The 19,740-nt window shown below is 31.9% G+C and overlaps 1 protein-coding gene across 1 annotated transcript in view; it reads left to right on the top strand.

Moving 5' to 3' along the window:
- LOC124530178 overlaps positions 1-19,740 on the top strand; it is a 312,427-nt gene that overhangs the window by 160,278 nt on the left and 132,409 nt on the right. The window contains exon 4 of the mRNA XM_047104184.1: positions 9,577-9,712. Coding sequence (XP_046960140.1) covers positions 9,577-9,712 — 136 coding nt within the window. The remainder of the gene's footprint in view (positions 1-9,576; positions 9,713-19,740) is intronic.

The raw sequence follows: 19,740 nt of genomic DNA on the forward strand, positions 1-19,740 counted from the left end.
TTATTGGAACCTTATACAAATAACTACACACGCTAATATGAAATTGTAGCTTCAGTGTACTCATCGAACCATATCGTTGATGGTTGTCTAAATGCAATTACTATAAATAATAATAATGATGTATTGAAAATAGCGGTTGATATATTTTACCTGAGGTTCTTTTGTCTATTACCTACAATAATTGAACAATATTATTTTGTCATACCATAAAAGCATTGAGCATTTAATATTTTTCTCGTTATTTTTTAAATCATGTTTTATTAAATATTGAAACTTAAATGAAGAATTAATTAAAATATTTTATATTATGACAATATTTTAAAAATATTTGCTGTATATATTTACTCTGCTCGACAGTTACACCATAGACTCTTTGATTATTTTTATATCTAAATAAAAGAAAAGAATGCGTCGGTATAATGCCTAGTAGCTAGCCTATATGTACACGCACACTCGTAAAGCAGTATCGCTGCCGAGTTCCAAGCGTTGTCTATCATGTACATCATTATAAAGTTTTTTGTAGAGCGAGGCTATATATATAAATAATATAAAGATGATTGATGGCTTAAAGTTATAGCTATAAGTCTCATAAAGATCGGCCTACTATTTTCATAAATATATTATTTTATTTTTAGTTCAGTAGCCGTCTCTAATTTTGAAGTTGGTTTGATTTTTTATAAATATTTGTAATACATTATATAATTTGTATTCATTTTAAAACAAACATCTAAATTGAGTTTGACGCAATATGAATATGAAGTAACCCTGTTAAGAATCGCAATAAAGGTTAAAAATTATGCATAACACCTGATAAGCAACTTCTAAAACACGAGTGACAATTATGCATAACACCTGATAAGCAACTTCTAAAACACGAGTGAAATAGTTAAGTATAAATTTTAGCTCACTGCATCCTCCATAATATAAACTCTGAATATACCAAATATCACGCTCCTTCGTTCGAGCAATATTCTTGAAAAGACGTACAGAGTTTTCCCTTCGCTATACGTTTAGATAACGAAGTATAAAATGTAATTTAGAAATTATATCACCCCTACATTAAATTTCCCTCTCGACGTTCACGGATAATAATTATTATTTAACACTTGAAGCGCAGTCGTTGGGACTGCAGTTTGGATTCGTGACAGCTTCACCGTCAGTGGATTGTTATTGAGTGCAGTGATATGGAACTCCAAATTTTAATAGGTAAATGGAAGATTGAGTGAATGATTATATTATATGCTTGTATGGTATCACTTTGCCCGCTCTTAATAAACACAACGCGGATTACAATCAGTATTAATCTTAGATATAAATAATACTAGGGACGGAGCTCGGTTCGGTATATACTGCAGAGCTTGTTGTGATCATCTGTATATATAAAATGTATATTGATGTTATAAGTGTCGCTCTTTCACGATCAAAGTGATGAACCGATTTCGATGAAAGTTTGGTGTGAAGCAAACTTGAACTCCAAGAAGGAACATAGGCTATTTTTGCCTGACATAATTAAGACAACTAACATCCTATAATGTGAACGAAGCCGGGGACGATTACTAGTATATATATATATATATATATATATATATATATATATATATATATATTTAATTTATTCTAGAAGTAGTTTATATTAAGTTGTTAGAGTTATCGATAGTCTATTGTTTTCAAAAAGGAGGAGGTTATCAATTCGTCTGTATTTTTTTGTTTTTTATGTTTGTTATCTCATAACTTTCCACTGAGTGGACCCAGTGATTGGTATTTTTTTTTTTGTTTAAAAGGAAGTGCTTTCCGTGTGGTCCCATTTTAATTTAGTCCAGTTCTGATGATGGTATCCATATTAAAACGATATTTAAAGTATTAAATTTGCATTGTTATAGTATTTTCGTATTGTTTTTTTGATAGATATACTGTAGGGTTTTCTTGGTTGACACTGGCTCGAAACATAACTATAACTACGTCATATTATCGTAAATCGACTTTTAAGTAGTCCAATATTTTTCGTTTCCTTTTACTTACGAGGACTCTAAAAAATATGTTGAATACGCAATTATTTTTATTACTTATTAGTGCACATTAATTTGTCTTAAAAAGTATTTTGTTTGAAGTCGGTTTTTCGTTTTTGCTACACTTTTGTAAATGTTAATACGAAACTTTTAATTATATTCTAGGAAGGAACCATTAACGTAGATAGTCTAATCGGTTCTTATCATCGTGAACACTACTTGCACGTAATGGTGTCGCATCTTTCGGAATAGTAAATATATCGGGGCGACCTATTTTTCTTGTGCCAAATCTACGCAGGAGTATTACACGGGATCAATGAAACTAAACAGGTGTATATGCCCCGGGTGACAGCTTTAGGGGGCGATAAATTCCTTTTTTTACATTCAAACCTTATTTCACAAAGGGAATAGTGCTCGTAGAACTATTGATGACGAAATTTGATTTTGGAATGTTTAACAGTTTAAGTTTTACCATACTCTGGAGAATAGAGATCATCAAAATCACGTTTCAGCTCCGTTTTGGCTAAATTAGGCAAGAGCCTGTTGTTACCTAGCTAATTTAATTGATAAATTGGTTGTTCATTTTATTACTGATAGGAAGTCATTACTAGAAAGTTATTTTTAAAATATAAAAGAAGATAAAGTTTTGTAACTATAATTTAATTCAAAATTTATTTTTCTTTAAATAGTGAGCAATTCATTTATAAAAGTATTTTGGTATGGTAGAAGGAGTAGCGACCCGCTTTGGCTTCGCGCGGGTGTAATTATCTGACATTACAGTAGAAACTTTTAAAATTATCAGTGTTTCTTTACTAAATTGTCCATGTATAATATATAAAACCTTCTTCTCAAATCACTATATAATTAAAGCAAACGTAGGGATATAGGGACAGACAAAACGACCTTGTTTTATATTATGTAGTGATATTGCTTTGAAATTTAAAAATAGGCGAATGCAGACGCTGTCTTCTACTAGTCAACGCTGATATTATAAAGTTCCCTTTAAAAACAATATAACGTGTAAATACGACGTTGTGAATCCACATTCATAAGAAAATGTATTCAGAGTTTATAAATCAAAAGCAATTTTATAAAGAGTACATACTCATTACAGTTGAATGAAAAACACATACACACTATTCATGAGACGACAGGCACATAATTAAGAATAATGAAGGCCTCATTAACCTATTTAATAATCTTGATGATCCTATTCATAACATACAATGCAGCGAGTCACCGATTAGTGTGTGTACGCCTTAATATATTGGTTTTGCGAGTGTGTGCCTACCTTAAGCACTCATGTTTCAACTGTTCGAAATGATTGATGATTGAATACACTGGTTTTTAGTGGCAATTTATTTTATATAGTAATTATTTTTTACCAACGTTGTTTGAACGATTAATTTGATTTATAGGAGCCAGTAGACAATCGCATTAATTACGTGGATGCAACCATCGAATAACGACAACAAGTGATGACTTTCGTTTTAATAATATTACCGTCATTATAAAGTTGCTTCGAATAATAATTAATATTAATTATTAGTATTAATATTCAAACTTATGTTGAGAAGGTCTTGTTGGAACACGTAGATTTTGGCCGAAGATTAAATCCACACGAACCTCTTCATTATGAGAAAAGATTACAATGAGAATTCCTCTCGTTCTTATAGGTGAAGGTGTGCACATTTCTGAGGAATAACTGTCACTTACATATATATAACAATTAATAATACTTATGTATAGCAATTCAACAGCGGGAGAGACATATAGTGGTCAGCGTGAGTTTATTCTTAATTGTCTCACAAAAGCATCATTATTAAACAATCTTAGACTCATTTTGAGCACTACATTAAAGTAAGGCTTCATTAACTGAGGATTTAACAGTAATATAATAATTGAAGATTTGATTTCGAGCGTTCTCTTGCCGTCGAGTTAAAATCCTTGATTCTTACCCATTGTTACAAATTATATCACTACAGGTGAGGCAACGTAATCCTTAGTTAGGTACAATACGGGCGAATGCTATGCCCGAAGAAGAGTGTTTTATTTTGCCTGTTATTAATTAAAGGGCTTAATTACTTTGCTTTCATTTTTGAGCTCTAAGACATCTAGTATGAATACATAATAATTACGACTTAAAGTATAAGTAAACTTATAGTAATTATTTTGCAAATCGTGTTCCAATGATTTAAGTTTTTCAAAACGTCTATTTTTTAACAAAAATAAACTCATCCTATATATCGATAGAATGAAAAATTTAAGTAGTATATAAAGATATATATGCACTTATTGTTCTTAAAATTAAAAAAAGTTAAAGTTGTTTTAAGTTCTTATATAAATTTAAAAAATAAGGAAAATAGTCATAACACATGAGCTACGAAATTATGTACCAGGCGAACATAAACGTGGAAAAGAGTACCTCTTAAATGCATTCCCTGTACCGTTGTGACGTAATAGAACATCAGATCTCTAATTGAACCAAGACGAGTCTACCTGACCGGCAATTAGTTTAGATTACAAGCTCACATAAAATGAGATGTCCTTTCCTAAATATGGTCTTAATGTCTCTCGTTTTATCTTTTAAAAGGGATGTTTGAATAGATTAATATTAAATTCTGCATGCGACCCTTCGTGATAAATACGTAATGATTGTTGTTGTGTTTCGTATGTTGATAGGGTTATGTATCACTTTAGCTTTTAATAATTGACAATGATTGGTTAATTAGATCGTGGTGGTATCGCGGGTCAAATGCTTGTTTTACTGAATTCTGCAGGATCAAACTCGGGGAAATGTTAGTGTTGGTGCCCAAGGTTGGTGGTACATTGGTAATGTAAGGAATATTTAATATTTCTTAAATCGTTAATTTCTATGTGCGGTGGTGATCCATCTATACTATCAGTGTTAAATTTGTGTATATTCGTCTCATATTCAGCACGAGCTGAGATGGCTCAGTGGTTAGAACACGCGCATCTTAACCGATGTTTTCGGGTTCAAACCCAGGCAAGCACCACTATATATATGTGCTTAATTTGTGTTTATAATTCATGTCGTGCTCGGCGGTGAAGGAAAACCTTATTAGGAAATTGCATGTGTCTAATTTCATTGAAATTCTGCCGCATGTGCATTCCACCAATCCGCATTGGAACAGCGTGGTGGAATATATTTCAAACCCTTTCCTTAATGGTAGAGGAGGCCTTAGCCCAGCAGTGGGAAATTTACGGTTTGTTACTTTATTCAGCATGAATCAAATTTTATCATAAAACAATATAAAAAATGGAAGGGAATAAATAATAAACTTGAAAAACGAACTCCAAAGTATATATTACATACATAACAGGTTTAATTTAAATACAAGCACGGAATCAAATGTGAAAATGAAATATATTTATCGTAAGTTAATATTACTTAAAATATTCAATAATAAATATTTTAATTTTCATTTGAAATAAAAAAACATGCCTCTTTCTATTACGCATGTTATGAAAATGAAGTCATTCAATGCAATAAGAAATATAATTATATGTACTAGTATGTATATATTTCGTTATGAAATAAATTAAGAAACTGCAGGATTTTTTGTATGTTTAATTTATTTGAAATGTTTAGAATTTTTCAAGAAGATATGTATCATCTTGAAGGTAAACAGATAAAAAATATAGACCATTTTTATTATTCCTTGCATAAAACAGGAAAATATCAGATAATAGAATATCGTAAGTTTTTCATAAAAAACTATAAGGTAATATTATTATCTAAGAATATGTAATGTTAAGACCTTATTGAAATCAAAAACAAAGAAATATTGTAAAAAAAATATTTCTTATTTATTTTTATAAATGCTATAATAAGAAATAGCACAAGGATCTTTGATGCAAATAGAAATAAAGGGTTAGACGTGGATAGATAAGACGTTTTACAGTGGCTTGGCAAGCGTTTTAAATGGATTTACGTGCATTTTCATTATGTGATATAACTGAGTTTTCTTCCTAAAGCTATATAAGTTATATACCCATCAGTTATACACCCATAATGTCCCATACATCTACAATAATATTGTACAATATTATTAGCAGTGTATCAATAATATTGAATAATTGCGCAATTATTAAATAGAAGTTTGAGTGAGCTTAAATTTTATTAGTATTGCGCAATATTTCTTCAGTTCACTGTTTTGAGCGAAAAACAGCCAGAACCGATAACCGTTGGGGAAAACGTGTTCTATAGTGGAAACCGCGTTTCGGCAAACGTAATGTCCTCGGGCACGGAGTGACGATTTACGCAAGACGGCTGGCAGGAGCTGGATGCGAGTAGCCCAAGAACGATCTCAGTGGCGTGCAATTGGAGAGGCCTATGTCCAGCAGTGGATGAACGTGAGTTGTTGATTGATTGATGGATTGTTTCGAGCGGCTGTGATCAGCTCAGTCGCGTGTAGTACGGAGTCGCGTATCAAAATCGTCAGACATGTTTCTCTCATGAAAATATTGACGTGAATGGTTTGTCAATCTTATTGCTAAACATTATTGAACGTTTGGATTCAAAGAGTTATTATTGGTCGCCTTAGAATGACGTAAATTAATGTCAAATTTTAAAGTAAATACATAAATGTAAACAGATTTAAAATGTAATTACATTATAGATATTTTATGTTTGCACTGAAAATAGTTTAATATAGATTATTCACACGAAATTAATTAATAATCTGTATTGTTGGCTTTTAATACACAGCATTAAATTATATGTATAAAACCTTATTACAGTTTATTTTAAATTTTTGTTAAAATAAGTAAAGATATTTAAAAAAAATATAATATATAATTTAGAACACGTGTATCCATCAATCCGTATAGTGGCAGTGGGGTGGAACACGTTCCATTCCTTCTCCTCAAAAGGCAGAAGAGTCCTTAGCCCAGCAGTGGGAAATTTGCAGAAGCAACATCATCATCATCATCACCAATTTGAAATATCACTAAATCTACTAAATATCAATAAATAACGAACACATTTAATATATCACTGGCACTCTTTTGTTTTCAAAGTAAATCTACTACGTAGAACAAAAAAAGTTAATACTTTCACATCGAGGATTACAATTCGATGGCGACGATTCGTGTAAGCACACTAAAAGTAACAAATGAAAGAATATTACCCGAAAATAGAAAAATACCTTTCGCTTTTCTTATTCCTCGAACGAACCGAGACCATTTCTCTTTGCCAGTGAATCTATTTCCAAATATACCTAAGCGCGAACGACATAGTTGATAGTCAGAATGAGTAAAACATTGACTGGTTGGGGTTCGGTGCCAAATCACCAGCCATCAGTTCAGTATTGTACTGTTTATTTTGTTTGGAAAAAGTTTGCATTCGAATTAATATCGAATTCGATGTTTTATTTCTATCGATTTGAAAATCGAATTTGTAATAAATAACATTGTTCACGTTCGATTTTTTAGAAACGTTTAGGAATCAAATCGAATAAAAAATATTTAATAAATATAACTCAAATTTTAAATATAGCCGTATTCTGTGTAATCTAGTTAAACTGATACCTTTAACTTTTTTCCTTTCATAATATTATATTCCTAAAATTACTCCGTTAGGATAAAAACAAGGGTATAAAAATAGGAATTCAGAATATATCATATCGATATTCACCCTTAAGTTAGAGAGTCTAAAAATATCTTTATAAAAACAGGGAACACTTAAGATGACGGGAATAATCGGGGCGATGTCGTTGGAAATTAGAATGCGGCTTGGTAAACAAGAAAGGAATTTTATTTTCCAATAGCTGATCAATAAAAAAGTGGGGCGCGGGTTAATACTGGCCAATGAAGCTAGGGAAAAAGGAGATTAATTACGAGTTGTTGACAGTAGTGGAAACAATTATACCACTTCAACGAAAATGTCTTTGAAGTATAGTACCGTCAGCAAAATAGAATCTTAAAAGCGAAAGTTTTTTGGATCGAACTAGACTGGAAAATTTTGGCTTAACATTTGATTGCCACAGGATTACAGAGTATAGAGAGTGACAGCTGATTATTAACATATTTATATTAAGAGTTCCTATTGAAATGACGTACAATACGATGGACAATACAGGAAATAAACGTACATCTTACTCAAATGTTCCTCTCTTTTAAAGACAAGGCCTCTTACATTATTACACAGGGCATCAGTGGACATTGTAAAATGTTGCCCGTCTGGGTACCTACCCAGGTACCCGCCTGGGTAGGTTTAAATGGTGAGTAAGCCAGATACATACAGAGGTATCATATTAATAAGGAAAAAAAGCAAAATTAAAAAAAGGTTGTATTTTATAAAAAAATCACGTTATAATGGTGTAAAATATATCTTGTGATATTTAAAAATAGAACGCACAGCGAAAAATAATCCGTAAATATATTTTAATATTGGATAATAATCGCTTTAGGCGGCACTGATAATAAATATAACTGTTAAAAAAAAAAAAAACGAAAATTCTGAAACAGCTTAATATAATATTGTATTAAAATTTTCAATATCGAACATGGTGAATAATTTTGAATGCGATATTGCGATGTTGCCATTAATGAAAATGAAATTCATTTGAATAATATATCGAGTAGCACAAAACAGATGAGTCGGCGTGCACTAAATGAATTTACTAGTTGTATAACGTATATCGGCAGATACAATATTAATTATGCATTATTTAAAATTCTAATGGTAATGTTTCGTATCTTACTTATTAAATTATGATGGAACAGCAAATCTGACACGACCGGAAGGAGTCCAAGAGTCCAGGCTTTTATGTGCTTTCCAACACAGGAGTGTTGACACTTCCGGCCTCTAAGGTTCACTTTTTACCAGCCCGATATAGGTTTTAAACCCAGGACCTTGGAATATGTCGCCTTATAGACACGTGGTAGTCATAGTTTTATCTTACCTTTGATATGATGAGCCAACTCGAAACACGATTGTGTCAAACCAACCAAATAGTCTTAAGTGGATATATAATACAATTATAATATGCTACCATGTTACCTTTTATGTTTATCAGAGACACGGTATCCTTAACTGCTATAGATAAATAAGGTTTTTTTTATGGAATAAGTTGGCGGACGAGCATATGGGCCACATGATGGTTAGTGGTCACCATCACCCATAGACAATGACGCTGTAAGAAATATTAACTATTCCTTACATCGTCAATGCGCCATCAACCTTGGGAACTATGATGTCCTTCCCTTGTGCCTGTAGTTATACTAGCTCATTCACTCTTCAAACCGAAATACAACAATACTGCGTACTGTTGTTTAGCGGTAGAATATCTGATGAGTCCTACCATATAGGTACCTACCCAAGTGACCTTGCATAAAGTCCTACCACTAAGTAAAGGTTCTAAATAAATCGTTTAGATTGAAAAAAAAAAAAAGATTTATACCTTTGTGTATTTCCACCGATTAGCTGACTTACTGTTATATCACAATTGGTTTAACGGTTTTAATGCATAGACAGTAAAATTACAAATATTCATTTTTATTCACTAAGATATAATCAAATGTTACATCGTTTACATGTTTTCAGGTATCGAGGTCGACATCCCAACAAGTTGTGCTAAGGGACGCGACACGAACATTAGCTGGGAGGTACCGCTGCGAAGTCTCTGCAGACGCTCCTTCGTTTCACACACAAGTCCGCTCCGCATACATACACGTCGTTGGTGAGTTTTATATTCATAATCAGCAACTTTTCAACTTTAAATTTGGAATATCAACTATCGTTTCAGACTTCGGACTTTTTAAGATATGTTGTATCAAAGGCTCATTAAATATTCTTTTAAATCTATAACAACGTTAATATTGTCATCAATCCTCGAGAAAAATAGACAGATCTTTTAAATTCAATATTATAATTTACAGTATAGGTTTAGTATCAAATAGTGAAATAACGCGAATTTTAATTCTAATTTGAGTTTAAATTCTCTCTTTTCTCTATGTGTCTCTAATAAAAACATTTTTAGGAATTTTGAAACATATGACAGATTTTGTTTTCGTTTTTTATTTCTTTTCATGTGGCATCAAAACCATGAAAATGTTTTTTTGTCTTTAATATCATTAGTTCAGTTAGATTCGAGTTTACCGAAAACAATTTAGTTTAAATTTTTATATTTTTCTCATACAGCAGTACTACTAACAGCCAGTAAACTTTTGCCTTAGTTTTAATTCTTTATTAAATCATCATCATCAGCCCTTATTCATCCACTGCTGGACATACGCCTCTCCAATTGTACGCCACTGTGATATTTCTTCGGCTATATTAAATCGTAACTTTAACTAAAATCTTGATAACAATTTATTAAATTGTTAGGATACCTGTATCCTCGATTTTTATGTACAGCTATGATTTTTGTCCCAAATCACTCGGAAAAGAAGCGGCTTACACTATTAATATATATTATGTTTGCCCGTGAAATTTCCATATATATTGTCACAGATTTAAACTACACCCACGTTGTTAAGTGTTTCAAATCTTAATTTTAAAGAAGAATTGTTTTTTGTTTACGTTTTTTACATATAGAGGGTTCATACAGAGGCTTAAATATTAATATATAAATAAATGCCACGAGGTGTATAAGAAGCCAAATTCAAATTGGCATCGCATTGGCAATGTAACTTATCATCAGATGGTTCATTTACATTCAAGCATCTCAATATTAAACGTGGAAAATATTTACGGGCTTATTATATCCCTGACAAATTGGGAAGTACGTTTGATTTATATGTTAGTTAATTTATTTGACAGGCTCTTTAATCTAATAAGTTATGTAGCAGATGATGTCCCGATGTTCAAAAACGGGTCGCGCGACGAAAATATTTTTCTTTTAGCAAAAGTTTTTTTTTGCATTCAGCCTGAAGTTACAGAGATAGCAGTATAATACTCTTGTGCCTCGAAAAATATGTAAAGTCGTTGTTTCTGAATCGGATCGGAAACGATTTTCCATAACGCCTCCCATAGTTACGTATATGGGTATATCTATCGATGCTTTATTTCATGAAATATTTTTTGAGCCTTTAGAAATGTATTATTTCTGTACATACCCTAACTACTGATATAGTAACGAATACTTATTAGAAGTTTATTTATAAGATTTATTAGATATAGAAAATTTCAACACAACAGATTTTTTTATTCGTTTGTGTTTTTATCATTTTTGAGATTCCATTGTTTCCCTTAAAATAGCGTTTTTGAGTAATGTAGTAACAATTATTACTACGTTTAGCTGGCGAAAAAATAGTATATAAAACTTCTTTAGTGCAAGAAAAATTAAACTATTTTTATAACAATGAAAAAAATATTATGTATTTAGTTCACATAAAACACAAAATTAAAAAATATAAAATAATTACGATTTATCATTGAATTGATTTCGTTAAGCCAAATTAAAAAAGGAACATTAAAAAAATTTGAATATTTTAAATAAAGAAATATGAATCTTAAATGAAGGAATAAATGATCGATCTGATAACCGAAGGACGTTATTACGAATTCCTGTTTTAATATTCCAAGTTAAACCGCCAGCTACTTACCACGGCGCATTCGATCTCCCTTTTTATTCTCGTAGCTTATTTTATATTCTTTTCGAGGCACAATCCGATTTATGTATCTTGGAACTTGAACTACAATGTTGATAGCTTGTACTGTTTACTTAGCTCTTTGTGTTCCCTTCTTTCCATTTAAGACGCTCTTTTGTATTGAGTTATCGTAAATTTAAAGGCCGATTTAAAAATTATTTTAAGAGACTGCTTTATATATATTTAAAACTAGCTGTGCTCGCGACTTTGTATCCGTTTAAATTTAACATAAAAAAAGTATTTTATCCTAAGTTACTTCTTGTTATATCAGTTATCTGCCAGTTATCTGCCGTCAAAATCGGTCCAATCGTTCCATAGATTAGCCGGAACAAACAGACAGATAGACAGACAGACAAAAATTGTAAAAAATGTTATTTTGTTATATCTACCGTGTATGATGTGTATGATCATTGAACGTGTTTGGACGGTAGAAGTAGGAGTAAGCTACCTACTACAGAGTTTCGTAGCGAGTACAATATAACGAGTACTAAAAAGAAACCTTCTCTATTAAGAATACATATATACCAGCTTTTGTGGTGACAGCAGGTGTGTGACAGCTTCCGGGGTGGCCAATTTGTCCGAAATATTAATACTATTATGCGTATATATACAAATTAAAACCAGTTTCCTTTTATTTTGTTTGATAAGTAATAATAAATAAAATAAATAAATATGAGACAACATCACATACATTACTCTGATCCCAATGTAAGTGCTAAAGCACTTGAGTTTTGGAAAATCAGAAGTAACGAAGGTGCCACAAACACCCAGACCCAAGACAACATAGAAACTAATGGTCATCTACGTCGATTCGGCCGGGAATCGAACCCGGGACCTCGGAGTGGCGTACCCATAAAAACCGGTGTACACACCACTCGACCACGGAGGTCGTCATTTTAACAATTAAGCCCAATAACTTTAGTCATAATAATAATCGATTAAATACAATTAAAACGTAATAAATTAACATGAAAATCTACATGTTAAAAATCCCAAGCGGAGAGTTATTAAAAATGAGATCCCGTAAAAAATTCATTGTGAACTCAATAATCGATATTAAGTTATTAAATATTCGATATGAAAATAGGTTCTCGAGAGACCGAACATCGATTCATTTTATTTTGATTACCCTCTGTAATATTAAAGTTATGGACGCGGAAAATCAGTACGGGATCATTTATCTGCAGGTATTAAAGAAATTTTATAATTTAGAAGTACTTTTTATATATGATGGTTATTAACATTTTTATTAGCTTCCAACGAATAATATAATCAAAGTTTATCTTTAAAACAATGTCGCTTGCTGTCTGTCCTTATGTATGCTTTGATCTTTAAAATTTGATAACTGTTTCACTCCTTAAGGTAGCATATAATGTTTTATAAACGCCCTATATATGTATGAATAGATTTATAATGAATTCTGAAGGATTTATTATATGTCTTTATCACAACAATAACAACAGCCTGTAAATTCCCACTGCTGGGCTTAAGGCCTCCTCTCCCTTTGATGAGAAGGTTTGGAACATATTCCACCACGCTGTTCCAATGCGGAGGAATCCAATGCGGGTTGGTGGAATCCAATGCGGGTTGGTGGAATGTTGTTATCACACGAATTCAATTTGCCATATCAGATTAGAATGTGGGTGTATTTCTGAATGTATTCTTTTTGTTGGTACATTTTTGGGCAGCACACATATATTTTTAAAATTGTAAGAAGAAATTATTTATCTGATTTTAACTACTATATGTTTGATTATTAACCCAACAAATGGAAAGTTTAGAATAATGAGAATACTTTTGATTTAGATTCTCAGCAAATTACTCTTAGTGCTGAATGGGGTTAACACAAAAATTCAATACACAGCTAATTGAGTTCCCGTGCTTTTTTTATATGTATGAAGCATATGGTCTATTTTGTTATGATTTTCATAACTTATATGAACTACAAACATGAACAGCTAACGGACAGCCGCGATCACTTAGTATTCAGCACATTCTGAAACCTTCATCAATTTTGTTTACGTGTACCATCGCGTTCATCTTCTTTCTTATTTCAAATTTGTTTTTTTAATTTTATAATCGAATGTAGACCAATATTTCAGCAGAGGCTCCATAACAGTCTATATAGCTGTCCGAACGAATTTTTAACAATTTTATCTTAACATTTTTTCTAGATATTATTTGACTACTTCCAAAATACGAAGTAACTATCAAAAGATAACAAAAGTCTTCTGAATAAAAAAAAAGTATATCTTCTTTGAGATAAGTTATTACAAAGAAACGTAAACTATGATACGTTGAACTTATTCTAAGTCAACCACTTCGTCGACTGCAGCTTAAGAAGATTTGCATTTTAAGATTTTCTGAAAATCTGTCTATTTCAAAGGATCCGCTGGTATATTTTACTCGTATTGTTATTGCTTATATTGTGACTAGCGACCCGACCGGGCTTTACACTATGCAATACTGATACTAAATATACTATATAATTTGTTTATTTACGAAATCACATTAGAAACTTCTAAATTTATCAGTGTTTCTTTAATATATTGTCCATGTATTATATACAACAACCATCCTCTCGAATCACTCTATTTATTCAAAAAACCGTATCAAAATCGGTTGCATACTTTTAAAGATTTAAGCATACATAATGATATAGAGACAGAGGAAGCGACTTTGTTATATACTATGTTATGATATATGGGTTATTCGATACAATACAGATCGATCCTAGTTATTTTCTAAACATAACCATTTAGAGCATACCATTTGGACAATAGCGTCAACAAATATGACGTAAACTATCACAACTGTTCCAAACTGTTGAAAACCCAACTCGTACTAGGCAGGTGGCCACAGAAGTGACGTAACCCACTTCCGACGCTTCGACGCCTCGAGTCGACTCGTTCAGCGTAAATTAGGTTGCGACTAACTTTGCAGTGTTCCTCGGAACAGAGTATAACGTACAAAAGTGCCATCGAAACATTTACGACTTTATTGTAATGTTGTAAAGGGACAAAATAGTTAAGCAGTGTATGTCTCCTTCCTTTTGTTAAATCAATGATGCCTGAAAGAGAGATTGCTATTATGATACGTCTAATGCCATAATTGAGAAATAGCTAATTGAATTATTATGCTTATTCATATCGAAAATTACAAAAATATATTTATATAGACATAATATTTTATTTTTTGTTTATATTTTACATTTATTATTGTCTTAGGTCAAGTTATATGTAGTTATTATTTATCTTTCAGGATTGAATATTAAATTTTCTACCTAATCAATTGTGAGTGTTGATTATGCTGTTTAAATTTAATACAAGCTTTTCAAACATAAGAAAAGGTATATATTGTTTATAATATTGTTATATTATAAACAAAATGTTTAATTACTAAATCATATTCTATTTAATTTATAAACGCATAACATTTCTATTGCGCTCTTATTCTGAGGTGTGGATAATATGATGTTATTTCATGGTAAATGAATTCATATAAGTGTATGGTCTTGATAAATATATTTTACATATAAATGACTTTATAGAAAATATTTCCTGCGCTATAAATATGACTCGATGAGATTGAATAACGTGTCAGTCATTTGTTTAACTATTGGTAAAAAAGTAAAGTAACAGCCTGTAAATTTCCCACTGCTGAGCTAAAGCCTCCTCTCCCATTAAGGAGAGGGTTTGGAACATATTCCAAAACGCTGTTCTAATGCGGGTTGGTGGATTGCACATGTGGCAGAAATTCAAAGAAATTAGACACATGCAGGTTTTCTCACTATGTTTTCTTTCACCGCCGAGCACGAGATGAATTATAAGCACAAATTAAGCACATACATATATAGTGGTGCTTGCCTGGTTTTGAACTCGAAATCATCGGTTGAGATGCACGCTTTCTAACCACTGGGCCATCAGCTCTTCACTATTGATAAATATATGTTTATACCTATATAAATTTTCTTGGAATGTTTTTACAATATGTTAAATTTTTGGTTAGCAGAGTATTATAAGCGTTTTGAAGATGATGGAGAAGACCTAAGAATTCGAGTACTTCAATAAATCGCGATGTCAATGTCTTTTATAAAAACTTATAAGGTTTTAAGTTTTGTAATGCATATTTATTGATAACTAGCGACCCGACCCAGCTTCGCACGGGTGAAATACTGATACTAAGTATACTATATATTTTATTTATTTACGACATCACATTAAATTTCTAAAATTATTAGTGATTTTTACTATACTATCCATATATTATATACAAAAACTTACCTCTCGAATCACCCTATCTATTAAAAAACCGTATCAAAATCCGTTGCGTAGTTTTAAAGATTTAAGCATACATAAGGATATAGGGACAGAGAAAGCGACTTTGTTTTATACTACGTAGTGAAGTTTTTACGATTTCTATTAATTGACGTTTCAAATAATTAGCTTTGAAATTGATTCTTAATATTATTCTATCGAGAATATCATCGCACATCGCTATTAATTTTCGTTTATAGATCTATACTTCCTAATTAACAGGCTAATACGAAATATTTCGAATTCTTATTCGGATTTTTTATCTCGGATTTTCGGATGAAATTTCTACGAAATATCCTAATTCAAATTGTAAATTCACAGTTCCAAATACAAATTCTTAATTAAATAAATTCTAGACATATTTAATTAAAAGTAGGTTAGTGAGTTACGAAAGTGATATGATAAGTACATATTTTTATAATGACAGCTGAAGAATTAAAACAATTGTAAACAAATTATATTCAATAAACTGAATGCTTAGTATTTCGCTAACACCGGCTCACTGGTAAGCTGGCTTTATAAAAGATATTTTATGGTGGAATCTTTTAAACCCGCTCTGCTGACTACAGTCGACATAGTTTTAACTGTCTCTTTTTGTTTTATTGCGTCTTCTGCGCCCTATTTTTAATTTTAAGAACTTTGTATATAACCAAATCGTCTTCTAGGACGTTTTATATTTGCCAAATGTAAATGTCATAAGTCATATATAGTCTATCATTTTAAACATTGAGTGTTTCTTAATTTGTTTTCATTGCACTTGACAGTGAATATAATTATTAGGCATAATATATATAATAGAGCTGAGATGGCCCAGTGGTCAGAACGCGTGCATCTTAACCGATGATTGCGGGTTCAAACCCAGGCAAGCACCACTATATATATGCTTAATTTGTGTTTATAATTCATCTCGTGCTCGGCGGTGAAGGAAAACATCGTGAGGAAACCTGCATGTGTCTAATTTCATTGAAATTCTGCCACATGAGCATTCCACTAACCCGCATTGGAACAGCGTGGTGAAATATGTTCCAAACCCTCTCCTTAATGGAAGAGTAGGCCATTGGCCCAGTAGTGGGAAATTTACAGGATGTTGCTTTACTTTGTTTATATATATAATGATAAACAACCTACTTAGCGATAGTTAAGAAGTTGGGTCGATCATGATCGCGGCCTAATGTCATCTCATATCTGGGTACTACCCACTCATCGTGTATTCCACCGCCTAGTAGAAATAATAAGTATTGTTGTTTTCCCGTGTAAAGTGGAAGTAAGCCAGTGTAACTTTAGTCACAAGATATATGATATCCTAACTCTCAAGGTTTTTAGAGCATTTCTATTTGAAAAAAGAACAAGTCTGTTTTATATTATAGTATAAGAATAGGTTAAAAACAACTTTACTCATAAAATCTGAGATATATAAAGATAAGGTTAAAAAATGTAGTTCTACAGTTTTCTCAGAAATATAGTGTATATAACAAAGGGATACTTACACAATCATTGAAAACTAGAGCTTAAATATTGATAGCGGCTCCAAGCGTCTACCAGATTATAATAATCCAAAAAAGGGTACTATCGCAAAACCACGAAGATTATTCCTGTCCCGTAGCAAATAATCCCACGTCTTACCTCTAAATCACTTTCAGCAAATGGCCGACAGCCCCGGCCCCGCTGGACTTAATTTGAATATAATAGCTACAGTCTGTCCAGGGCCAGAGGTCCTCCTAAATCTGGTTCAGACGACATCTGACTACGTAACGTTGATAAACTGCGAGACGGAAGTGTGTTGATGATTTATTTACATAAATTTCATCTTAAATCTCAATTTATTGGACTAGTCTTACTTGGCCCCTCAAGCTTTTGTCATTTTGAAGATCGTTCGTCATATAATCTGTCTCGTTTTACTTTTTATACTATAATCTAATTCACTGGCATTTGATGTTCATTATGTTTATCCTGAGAAATTATGTTTAAGAATTTTAATTTCAAAAATGGAATCTAGCGTCGTAGAACTGATACCTTGGGTGCAAAATGTCATTTGACTTTTTATTCTTTTGACACGTAATAAATAATGTTGTTAATGTTATAAAACTCAAAATCTACTTTATTGAAAGAGGCATGTACAAGCACTTTTGCTAGAAAGCTATGCTTTTCTAGATGGCTTTAAATATAAAGGTACCATAAAACCCTGATCTTACACAATAATTAATTTAAAAGTTGTGATATTCTACCACCATTACTCAGTATTGTGTTGTTTTGTCGTCAAACCGACAGGTGAGTTAGCCAGTGTTGGGGCATAACATCCCTGTTAAGATCGGTGGCACATTGGCAATGTTAGGAATATTAATTATTTTTACGAAACCAAGTTCTATGGGGAGTTGGCTTAGATTTTAATCCCACTATCTATACATGTAAAAATAAATAACCTAACCCTTATTTTTACTTTGATCCTATATTCAAATATAAATTAATAATTTAATGAGAAAAATAACGTAATATAACCACACAACACCAGCAAAATGATTGTGGTATTATCACAATACCCTCAAACAGGCGATCTGGTATTCATTGTAATTCAGAATAAAAGTAGTTTATGTAGAATGCAAATCAATTCCAAACAGCGCTATCGACAAATTTAAATAATTTAAAATTAAATTCTTCCAAGCAACATTCACATTATTATTTATACTTATTTACGGTTCCTTATCATTCATTCTATAATTATTTTATGAAGCACAATCATCAAAATACATACCAAAATTTATTTATACCTATACTAAAATATCTCAAATTCAAACCCACGTATTTAATTCCAATGATTTAATAAAATAAGTAGAATTTAATCGCTGGGTTGGAATGTTGATGCTACGGACGGGAAGCAAGAAAGAGAGAGAGACTAGTAACTCTTTTTCATCCATTAAATTAATCAAATGAATCGATCAAACGTTAGAGCATTTTCTCATTATCCGATCCGATGTCGTCGGACGACGATAGACACCGACAGCCTGCGCTATTTTCACACATTTCCGACAAAATCGTTTCGGTCATCATAGTAGTGTATAGAATAGAAAAAAACATTTATTGTGTTTATAACATTTATGACACAAACAATTATCTGTACAGAAAGTAAGTCAAGTATTAGAAACATTCGATCGTGGACGCTAGATATTTAGGGGTATCATGAAGAGGGGGAGCTAGCATAAGAAAGTATAAAAATACTCTCTTAAGCAAGCTACAAAACTAACCTAAAACAAAAATGTAAAATGACGGCAAAGGGACTATTTAAATGCACGTACACACGCACACTTACAAAAAGTATCGTCCGACAGGCACGGCCTCCAGTATCGGATCGGACCATAAGAAATACAGATACGTATTTCATACATTTTACTTTCTCCGATATCGTATCGGCGCCCAACACCGATATTGGATCGGATAATGTGAAAACGCTCTTAGTGTGCAAATACGGTCCAGGATTAGCCCAGCACCCAGCAACTGATTTTAACGCCATTAGTCTCATTCGATTCCCGACTAATGATTGTAAAGCCTATAATTATAGCTCATTGTATTCGTCTTGATATTTGTGTAATGTAACATTTTGGATTCAATAAGCGAAATGTGGAATTATTAATTTAAACGTTATTTTATTATTTATTTCAAAAAATACGTACAACAATCCGTTATAAACCAATTCGTAGCAGCTAAAATTTAATAAGTCCAGATAGAACAAACACATTCGCCGGGCGAGAATTGTTCTCCTTCCTAGTATAATAAAATCTTTTCTATTTCAAATTGCGTGTTTGCAA

Source organism: Vanessa cardui, chromosome 6 (assembly GCF_905220365.1).
Source record: "Vanessa cardui chromosome 6, ilVanCard2.1, whole genome shotgun sequence".
NCBI classification, from domain to species: domain Eukaryota; kingdom Metazoa; phylum Arthropoda; class Insecta; order Lepidoptera; family Nymphalidae; genus Vanessa; species Vanessa cardui.